The sequence below is a fragment of the Gekko japonicus genome, unplaced genomic scaffold, assembly GCF_001447785.1.
Source record: "Gekko japonicus isolate JY-2015 unplaced genomic scaffold, Gekko_japonicus_V1.1 scaffold1237, whole genome shotgun sequence".
Lineage (NCBI taxonomy): Eukaryota > Metazoa > Chordata > Lepidosauria > Squamata > Gekkonidae > Gekko > Gekko japonicus.
This window is the reverse complement of record NW_015172593.1, coordinates 503,248-514,197: the sequence shown is the minus strand read 5'-3', so window position 1 is coordinate 514,197 and position 10,950 is coordinate 503,248. Positions and strand designations below refer to the sequence as shown.

General features: G+C 48.3%; 1 protein-coding gene across 1 annotated transcript in view; it reads left to right on the top strand.

Annotated features, from left to right (window-relative positions):
• Positions 1 to 10,950, top strand: part of CPNE9 (copine family member IX) — an 81,619-nt gene that overhangs the window by 27,540 nt on the left and 43,129 nt on the right. Inside the window, exon 2 of the mRNA XM_015421535.1 lies at positions 5,672 to 5,712. Within this exon, the coding sequence (XP_015277021.1) occupies positions 5,672 to 5,712 (41 nt within the window). The remainder of the gene's footprint in view (positions 1 to 5,671; positions 5,713 to 10,950) is intronic.

Below are 10,950 nucleotides of genomic sequence, written 5' to 3'. Positions count from 1 at the left end.
TCCTCCTCCTCCTCCTCCTCTTCTTCTTCTTCTTCTTCTTCTTCTTCTTCTTCTTCTTCTTCTCTTTGCCACACCAACCTTGCTCATCTCAACAGGGCCTTCTGCAGGTGCCATCTTGCCAACGGGCAAAATCAATCATTGCCCTTACTTGTGCCTTCTCTGTTGTGGCCCCTACCTTATGGAATGGCCTGCCTGGGGAGGTCAGGAAGGCTATCGCTCTCCTGACTTTCTGCAAACTATGCAAACTATGCAAAATGGAATTATTCAAGAGGGCTGTTTTGCACAGGTAAATAGGATGGTGCTGTCGGGAAATGTTTCAGAAATTTACACTGGTACAAGGATAGGAACTGTGGCCTATACTACTGCATTGCTGCCTATCATGAAGTAGGCTCCTACTGTAGGGTTGGCAACCTCCAGGTGGTACGAGATGGAAGGCAATGGGACAGCAATATATGTAAACAAGGAGGGAAAGTGCATGTGCCCAAATTTTAACATAAAAAAAATCAATGATATTAATAAATTATCTTGATATGACATATCTCAGAACAAATTTTCCTATGACACAATAAATAGAAAGGTAGAAATTCACAGGGAAGGTTAATCACGGGTAGAAATTCACAAGTGGAGTTTTCCCCAAAACAATTTGTAATAGTAAATTCAAAGAAGTCCTTGAACTGTAGGATGTGATTGTGTCTCTGCCAGCCGACTCGATGGACCCCCGGTTATAAATCCGTTTCAATAATTCTTTCAAGAATCATGCTGGATTTAGCATTTCAAAGATACATGTAGACATCCATAAAGTATACTCAGATACAGCATTCCTCAGTGATTCCCAATGGAGAATCAATCATTTCTTGGAACCTCCTTTCAAAATTCTGAAGCATTTCTCCACTATGCCATTTTCTTTTTTTTAATGTATAGATTTTATTAGTTTCATAGAAAGATACTACAGAAAAACGAAAAGACAAGACGTAAGAAACAGTCCACTATGCCATTTTCATTAGAGGTGGTGGCTGGAGAGCTCCTGGGATTACAACTGGTCTCTAGGTGACAGAGACTAGGTCACCTGGAGAAAATGGCTGCTCTGGAAGGTGGACTCTATGGTATTAGGTCCCCTTGAAGCCCCTCCCCTCCCCAAACCCTTCCCTCCTCAGACTCCACCCCCAAAATCTCCAGGTGTTTCCCAACCTGGAACTGGCAAGTTGTGGCAACCCTATCCTAGTGTGTTTCTACACCATTTAATTTGTTGTGTTTCAGGTTTGTTTCTGCTCTGTTTTTAGATTTCTGTTTGATTTCTGTAGTCCAAATGCTCTTGCACTGTTCATTGGATGTCCCATCCTGTTGATTGTACTTCACATAAACTGTGTTATTTGTCTTGAGTCTCAGCAAGAAAGGCAAAGTATAAACAACATAGATTTAAAAAATTTTTAAAAAAATACTTGGTAAAATCAATTCATCCTCTGATCACATCCGGATTAGATTACTGTAATGTGCTTTACATGGGGCTGCCTTCCAAAACTATTCAGACACTTCCCTTGGTCCAAAACGCAGGAGACATTTATTATTTGGAATGGAGACAGGCATTGGATCACCCCTGTGTTGAAAGATCTGCAACCGGCTCCCCCCTCCCCCATTTGTGGACACAACCAAAGCTGCTCATTCTTACCTTTAAGGCCCTAAAAGACACGAGGTCGGGATACTTGATGGACTCCTGTACCTATATTGGCACCTGGGGTTTTGGGCACTGTGTGACACAGAGTGTTGGACTGGATGGGCCATTGGCCTGATCCAACATTGGCTTCTCTTGTGTTCTTATGTTCTTTTAATATATATTTTTTAGTATTTTTGTGTTTGTGTGTGTGTGTGCTTATGTGCCTGGAAGTCATGGTGACTTCTGGTGACCCCTACTGGTGCTTGGATGTTTTCAGAGAGGTGGCTTGCTATTACCTGCCACTGCATCCCGAGCCCTGGTATTCTTTGGAGGTCTCCCTTCCAAGTACTTGCCAGACTCAGCCCGAAATAAGGCTTGCCTGAGCTATCCAGGTCAGGGCATGTTCTTATGTTCTTATTGTCTAGCCTGCCAGTTAAGATCCAAGCTCTGTTCTCTGTGCCCCTTGCTTGCAGAGGGTGAAGGAGGTGGTGACAAGAGACAGGGCTTTTTTAGTGGTGGCACCTCACCTGGAATGCCTTCCACCCTGATGCTCACCTGGCGTTGCCTAGCCTCCTGTCATTTAGATACCAAGCCAAAAATATTTCTTTTTATGCAGGCTTGGAATTAAGGAGTTTTATCTTTTTAAGCTGTTTTATGGTCTGCTTCTTTGGCCTGAGAACTGTGCTATCCGTATCATTTTAGGTTGTTCGAAGTTTGCTTTATGCTCTTCTTTTAATGCCCTGGCTTGTTTTTAATGGCTCACTTGGTTTTATTTTTTTCCCCCTTATAAACCTCAAGTGGCATCTAAGTTTTCCGAATAATAAATAAATTTCCCTTTTGTGTGTTCCCTCTACTCAGGGGACCTCTGCTGTTCCCTTTCCTTTCTGGGCAGCTGCCCAGCTCTGTAGGGGTGAAAATGTGTGGCGCATTGGGTGATGGAATAGCCCAGGCAACCCCAGTCTCATCAGATCTCCGGAAGCTAAGCAGGGTTGACTCTGGCAAGTACTTGGATGGGAGACCTCCTTGGAATACCAGAGCCGGGAGGCAGGGGCAGGCTTTGTTCAGCCACCTCTCTGAATATCCTCCAGGCCCCAGTAGGGGTCAGTCACCATAGGTCACCATGACTTCCAGGTGCACACACACTCACACGCACATATGAAAAATACAAAATCATATTTTTAAAAAGGACAAGAGCTGCTATTAAACTCAGTGTACTGCAGAGTTGCTCTGCCCCAGCAGCCCTAGTCAGGGACTGGAGTAATTAACACGTGGAATTCACTGCTGCAGGAAGCGGTGGCGGCAACAAGCATAGACAGCTTCAAGAGGAGACTGGATAAACATATGGGGTAGAGGTCTGTCTGTGGCTATTAGCCACATCTCTAGCCCCAGCTCTTGCCAGACTAGCAGTTCGAAAGCAAGAAATTGCAAGTAGATAAATAGGTACTGCTTTGGTGGGAAGGTAACAGCATTCTGTGCGCCTCCGTGTCTAGTCATGCTGCCTACATGACCATGGAAACGTTTCGGACAGCTCTGGCTCTTTGGCTTGGAAACCGAGATGAGCACCGCATCCCTAGAGTCGGATTCGACTGGCTTTCGAGCCAGGGAAACCTTTATAGGTGGAACACTCTTTCTGGGGCAGTGATGCTCTGTATTCTTGGTGCTTGGGGGGCAACAGTGGGAGGTCTTCTGGAGTTCTGACCCTACTGGTGGACCTCCTGATGGCCCCTGGGTTTCGGCCACTGTGTGACACAGACTGTAGGACTGGATAAGCCGTTGGCCTGATCCATCATGGCTTCTCTTACGCTCTTATGACTGTGACAAAAAAGGGGGCACACACTAGAGAAAAGACCCTTTCTAAATTAGAGTGAAGGATTGCACCTTTCCTAGCAGATGTGCCATGTTCTTGTGTCCCTTGTTGACGGACTGACTGATTTACTTCATTTATTCCCTTCCTTTCTGCTGAGTGGGAACCCAAAGCAGCTTACATCGTTCTCCTTTCCTTCATTTTACCCTCACAACAGTCTTGTGAGGTAGGTTAGGTTGAGAGGCTGTGACTGGGCCAAGCTTCCATGGCAGACTGGGGGATTCAGCCTGGGTCTCCCAGTTCTTAGTCCAGTGCTCTAACCACTGCACCAAACTGGATCCTATCCATGAAATATAGTTCTAAGAACAGGAACTCAGGACTTGTACCTGAGACCACAGCTGCTGCTGCTACTTCAAATAGATGGTATTGATCTAAAACCAATGGACCAATGATCTGACTGGGCACCAAGCTGTTTCATCGGTTGCCTCTAACAGCATCTGAAAATGTTGGAAAGAAGTGGGTGAAATGTTTACTGGTGCGGAAATGGGGCACACTTACGAAAACTCTGCTCTTAAAAGCGAAAGTCCACTATTGAAAGCTGCCAGACCTATGTGGCAGTGGTATAGTTCAGATTCGAACACATATTTCTTCAAAACCTAGAGTCTCACCCCCACCCCCTTTGGAGAGTGAGTTATAGCAATTTTACCTAATCAGATATTGCTCTTGAGTGCACCTAAAGCTTGTGCCTCTGTAGAACTGCCATAGCCCGAGGGTAGAGTTGCCAACCTCCAGGTAGTGTAAACCAAAAATAAGACACACCGTGCTAACTTACGCCACAATTTCTCTATTGTTATATCATAGACTTGGAGTATAGCTTAACTAAACATAGAGATACTTGTATATACATCCAATGCATAACTGTCTTGGGTATATAACAGAGTGTTTCAAATACATAAAGACAATTGAGCAGAACTTATGGGATTCTTTCATCCGAAGATGCCTCGTGGCTTGACTTCAGGTAGGGCTGCAAGTTCTTTGAGAATCAAATCTCAGCTGGCTGACGCATTTCGAAAATCTTCTGTGTCAAAGCCAGTATGAAAACTACAAACATAATGATATCATAGGAATACATTTACATCTACATTCAAGTTAAATCCCCAGACTCAGCAAATCCAAAGCTTACACAGCCTGTGTTCTTCCAAAGAGTCACCCACCCAACTTTCACGGCTACAGCCTGCAGACAGTGGGATCTGACTCCTGGCGGGTGTCTTTCAGATGTTAAAGACCGCACATGCTGTCGTGGCTGGAGATCTCCTGGGATTATAACTGATCTCCAGCCTCCAGGTGACAGAGATCAGCGCACCTGGAGACACTTTGAATGGTGGACTCTATGGCCTCATACCCCATCAAAGTCCCTCCTCTCCCCAAACCCCGCCCTCCTCAGGCTCCACCCCCCAAATCTCCAGGTATTACCTAACGGAGCTGGCAAGCTTGTGGGGGGGGGCGGGGACAACATGTGTCCATTTAGAAGGGAAAGGTCTTACACAGGGTGAGGAGTTGTGACTGGGGCTGCCAGCTCTGGGTGGGAAATATCTGGGGATTGGGGTGGTGGTGGAGCCTGGGGAGGACAAAGTTTGGGGAGGGGAGGGGCCTCAACAGTGTACAATGCCGTACAGCCCACCCTCCAAAGCAGCTATTTTCTCCAGGGGAACTAATCTGTCATCTGGAGATGAATTCTAATCGAGAGAGATCTCCCACCGGGAGGTTGGCAACCCTCATTGTCCCCCCCATCTCTTTTTCTCATCTGGGCTGCCTTTGGTCTATTTAGAAGTTCTTTCTCAAGGACTTTTCTGGGGGCAGAGAGCTGATGGATCAGCCCGGCTCCCTTATCTCCAGTGCGAAGCTGTCACTGGCTGCGGATTTGATTGCCTTCTTTAATTATCTTAATTTGGATATATTAATAAACCCAACAGCACAAGACACTCTGGATTAGAGAACAGAGGCATCTTAAAAGGGTGACTTTGCTGTAGGGGAGAGGAATGGAAACAAACAAAACCTGGGCTTGCAGGGGGCCGTTACTCAGACAGACAGACACCCACTTCTGCCGTCGCCCCCCATCTCCTGTTGTTAAACTGACACTCTCTCTCTCTCTCTCTCTCTCTCTCTCTCTCTCTCTCTCTCTCTCTCTCTGCCCCTTTGCCAATGGATCTCCCTAGAAATCTGCTGGACATGGACACTTTCTCCAAGTCTGATCCGGGTAAGTGTGTCGTGGTGACAAACACAGGGCCAAGGGGGCACACTCTTAAGCGGAGGGAGATGGCTGCAGGGAGGTTAAGAGGGCAAAAGCCCTGGGGCTGCTTTGACTACTGCTGTCTCAGCAGCTGGCCTCGGAAGACAGGCAGATCTTCTTTCTGGTCCAGCTCCTTCCATAGGGTTGCCAGCCCCCCCCCCCACCACTGGCAGGGGATTGGGGGGGGAATGGGATTGCGAGATCCAGCTTGGGAAACTCCTGGAGATTTGGGGATGGATCGTGGGGAGGACAGGGACCTCAGTGGGGTACAGTGGTCATAGAGTCCACCCCCCAAAGCAGCCATTCTCTCCAGGGGAACTGAGCTGTAGTTCAGGGGGATCCCCAGGTCCCACCTGGAATCTGCCATCCCTAGATGGGTCCTGTAGCTTAGTTGTACAACATCTGCTTTGCATACAGAAGTCTACAGGTTAAATCCTTGCCATTTCCAGTTAGAAGAAGGATCAGATAGTAAATTGTGTGAAAGACCTCTGTCTGAGACTCCGCTGAGTTGCTGCCAGTCAGAGTAGGCAATACTGACCTTGATAGACCACAGGTTTGCCTCAGCCCTGGCCTTAACTGGAAATCCCAGGGATTGAACCAGGAACTATGCAGAGCAAATGCTCTGCCACCAACCCAGTGCCCTCCCCCCCACCCCCGTCCCTAAGGAATTGCTGGAAGCAAAAAAGTTTGAAAAACCACTACGCTGTGGCATTAGAAAGGGCCACTATGTAGAAAATGACAAGTCATTCCAAGAATGTGGGGGAATAAACAGAGTCAAGAAGCTCCCGAAGAAAAGATGGAAACTTGTGAGTGCCAAGAGACAGTGTCTGCACCACAAATGTATTTTGTTTCCTCTTGGCGGAATGGTCGTGACCTCTCTCAGAGGAGTCCCGGAAACTATTGTCTGAGACGAGTGCTGAGAAGTCGGCCCCTGCGGCTGCATACTTATGTCCACTTGCTTGGGAGGGGTCACCGAAACACAAATGGGGCTGGCTTGCTTCCAAGTCAGGCTGCCATCACGCTTGGGAGAAAGCAGAGTCGCTCCCTCCAGCTTTTCAAACCTGGGGTGCTATTCCCCTCCACGCCGCACAGAGCTTCAGCTGCCCGTTTCCGCAGACTGAGCGTCTCTTTTTCTCCAGGCCAGTTGGCAACCCTGTGGAGGCAACTCCCAGCAGGAGTTCCTCGGAGCTAAACCACTGGTGCTTTGGGTGGCGGGAAGTGCCATCGGGTCACAGCTGACCTATGCAACCCCACAATGATTCCAGGCAAGAGACGGACAGAGGTGATTTGCCGCTGCCGGTGTAGCCACCCTGGACTTCCTTGGTGGTCTCCCCTCCAAATACTGACCAGGGCTCACCCTGCTTAGCTCCCAAGGTCTGGCGAGATCCAGCTAGCCTGGGCCATCCAGGTCAGGGTTCTGGTGCTTTTTAGAGGGCATTACAGATAGGGTCATTGATGGATTCATTCCAGCTTTGGGTGACCCGGCAGCACTGATGTTTTTGCCGTCTCTCGTCCCCCCCCCCCCCCCGGGAACTGTTATGTACATTGGTTTTTAATCATCTGATTGTTTTAGGTCCAAATAGCACATAAACACCAAAGTTCTGTGATTCCTGATGTGTCATTTGGCTGCGAGGAGGGGAAATTAGCTCTTCTCCCTGTGCTGGTTCCTTGATTAGAAATGGTCCCTCGGGTTGCTTTAACGTTCAGTGGGGAGGGGAAGGCAATTTGAGTGCCTGTCTTTTCCCCTGTTGGGGTTTAAAGCACCCCAGGGGAGCATTTTAAACCAGCAAAAGGCTACATGTGGGGAGAGAAGAGTTAACACACACACACACACACACACACACACTTCCCCAAAACTGTGGCCCTGATCCCTATTGGCTTCCACCACTGCTCCTTTTAGAGCCAGATGACACACCTGGAGTTCCAATCATGGGACCTCGCTTAAAGACCGGCTCTTCTTGCGCTCTGCTCCCTGTGCCTTGCTTTGAAAGCAGAGAGAGCTTGAAGGTCAGAAATCTTCAAAACAGGTATAAATAACTGGGATATTCTGAGAGACATTTCTGCCGAGGAGGCCTCAGATAGCAACTCCAGGATTAATTCCCGCTGAAGCGAACGTCTGTGGGAAGGCGTGCATCGGTTTGGTACACCTGTACTGCACATTTCTTGGGAAATAAGCCACATTCAGTTCAGTGAGATTTACTCTTGAGTAAACAGGCATAACTGGGAGAAGCCTGTCAACGATGAGACGGCAGAAAGCAAAAAGCAGGCGAGAAGGTTTTTTAAAGTGTTCTGAGGAATTAGAGGCCAGTGTAGCATATGGAGAGATCTCTTTCTGCTCGGAACAGATTTCGGCCCCCAGAGACTGAGTTCCGATACAAACACAATAGTGGCATCTTCCCGGGCCCCTCTGATGAATGACCAAGCGGTGGATGCAATGGCAGGGAGCCACTGCCTTTGTGCTCACACGCCGAGCCCCAGAGCACTGGACCACCTCTTTTCCATGGTTTCCGTCACTCTCGCTAGGCTCACAATAGCTGCCAATAACCTGTCCGGGTGATTGCCAGTTTTTGTTCTTTACGAAACTTTCAGACAGCGCAATAAATGCCCCAAGGAGCAATGGCTGCTGGAATTATAAAGAGACACTGAGATCTTGGCAAGGTTAACAGCATCCAGGAATGTCAAAGAAGGCAAATGTAAAAACTGGAAAAAATAGCTTCCTGTTCTTAACTATCAGATGTTACAAGTTCAAAAATAATTACATCAGTGCCTCCCAACTCGAGACTTGAGAGCCAGTGTGGTGTAGTGTTTAAGAGTGGCAGGCTATAATCTGGAGAACCAGGTTTGATTCCCCACTCCTCCATGTGCAGCCTGCAGGGTGACCTTGGGCCAGTCACAGTTCTCTCAGAGCTGTTCTCTCAAGAGCAGTTCTCTCAGAGCTCTCTCAGCCCCACCTACCTTACAAGGCATCTGTTGTGGGGAGAGGAAGGGAAGGGAAGCAGGGTATAAAAACCAACTCTTATTATTATTATTAATTGTTTTGAATCAAAATGTAAGAAATAGCCCCCAAATTCTGTGTTGCTCTCTAAGACTTCTCAATACTCCCATCTGGACTTTCCCCCCTCACCTGTGGCTTCTAGGCCAAATTCAGGGTGATGGTCCCTAAGAACTCACTTTCTTTGTCTTAATTTATTAAAGTGCAATTCTAAGCATCGATACTCAGAATAAATCCCATTATGTAAAAACAACTGGGGGGGAAATCGCTTCTGGTTGTTAACTACATGAAGAGGCAGACACTATTTCATGGACACAATATGATTTTTAAAAAATGTATTGTGGCCTTTCTAGAGACTGTGTTCTCAAAATGTCCTTAGGATAAATACAGAGGTATCATAGAAATTGCAGTTAGATTCAGGTGGGTAGCCATGTTGGTCTGAAGCAACAGACCAACACTGCAGTTCCTCAAACAAAGTTTGAGTCTTGTGGCTCCTTTAAGACCAACAAAGTTTTATTCTGAGTATACGCTTTCATGTGCATGCACGTTTCTTTAGATATTTCTTCAGAAGTGTGTATGCACACAAAAGCTTATACCCGGAATTAAACTTTGTTGGTCTTAAAGGAGCCACTGGACTCAGACTTTGTTTGAGGAACTGCAGTGTTTTATTCCATCTTGCAGTGCAAGCAGCTTTCTTTTTTTTTTTTTTAATTCTGCAGGATCTCTTTCTTAAGTGTTCTGTTCAGGGGTGGTCTTAGATATTCTAGGGCAGTGAGCAAAAGTCCCGGATGGAGCCCCAGAATCATTGCCACTGCCACCCTGCTGGGGCCAAGCAGGGGTTGACCCTTTCCCCATGCAAGGCAGGCAGGAGCTGTCATCAGAGCCCAGCTCTCTGAGCCCTGGGTGGCGTGGGCACAGCAGCCACTGCTGAGCCAGCTGCCAGCAGGCACGAGAGACTGTAGCTGCAAGCAGGTGGCTTGAGCCCTGAACAGGCCAGTTGTAGCAGCAGGAACATAGAAACACAGAGGTGGAAGAGACCTCAAGGGTCATCTAGTCCAACCCCCTGCACAGTGCAGGAAATTCACTCTGCCTTTCACCCCATTCCCACAGTGACCCCTGTTCTATGCCCAGAGGCTGCTCTTTTTCTTCTTTACTCACCTCTGTTGGAGGGGGGGGGAGCAAGGGTGTTTGGGGGCACCCCAGCACAGGGCCCAGAGCAGCTGCCTCTGTTACCCATTCGACAAGACCCCACCTTGGTTCTTTTCCTAGGACTCCTGTCTTGTGTACCAGGAGATCATGCAGGGCCAGCCTGACCACCAGGAAGGCCTAGGTGATCACCTAGGATGCCAGCAGGGTTTCTGTTCCCCCAATGGGGGTGGAGGTTTATCCACTTTTGGGGCCCCCGATCCACCACCACCGAGCTGGCTGGCGGGGGAACCCCGCTCCCAAAGAGCCCCATCTGCGACATGTCCGGTGCAATGACGTCACCCAGAGGTGACAGGGCATATTGCAGGGTGTTGTGTAGTGGGTTAGACACATATAGAAACCACAGAGGCGGATGTAGTGATCAGCATGGTTTACTGGTACACAACTAAAACACAGAACACCGGCCGGGTGGCCAACTATATACAGTACCTGGGAACACCCCTAGATCCTATTGGTGGGTTTAAACCTCCCGCCAAAGTCCCTATTGGTTCCCCAAAGAATAATCCAGGAGCCTAGTCCCTATTGTTCCTAGGGAGTAAAGCTCGGCAGTAAAGTGCTGGCGCCTAGTGCTGGTTAGTGGACATAACACAGGGGGATGCTCTAGTGTTTGAGGAAAAGCTCTATGGTTACTATAGAGTTTTTCATCAAATGCTAGAGTGTACCCCTGCAACATGCCCTGCGCGATGATGTCATTTGCAGGAGACATCAAAGTGGCATGTGCATGAAAACTCCAGGGCACACAGAGGGACACCACCACCCCGCCAGCAGCTAGGTAAGATCTGGCAACCCTAGGTGCCAGATTTTGAGGGGTGCTGTAATGGCAAGGAGGCCCTTCTCCACTGGCTTGAAGGGAAGCTTGGCATTAATGGACTTCTAGACTCTCCATATCTGTTGACTCTGGTCTCCTATAGCTGCCGTGATGGAACACGGAGAACTAGGCTTGCTCCACCCTGACGTGCATGTCACCCGGAAGTGACGCGACCACGCCGGGCACGCTGGGGGCGGGG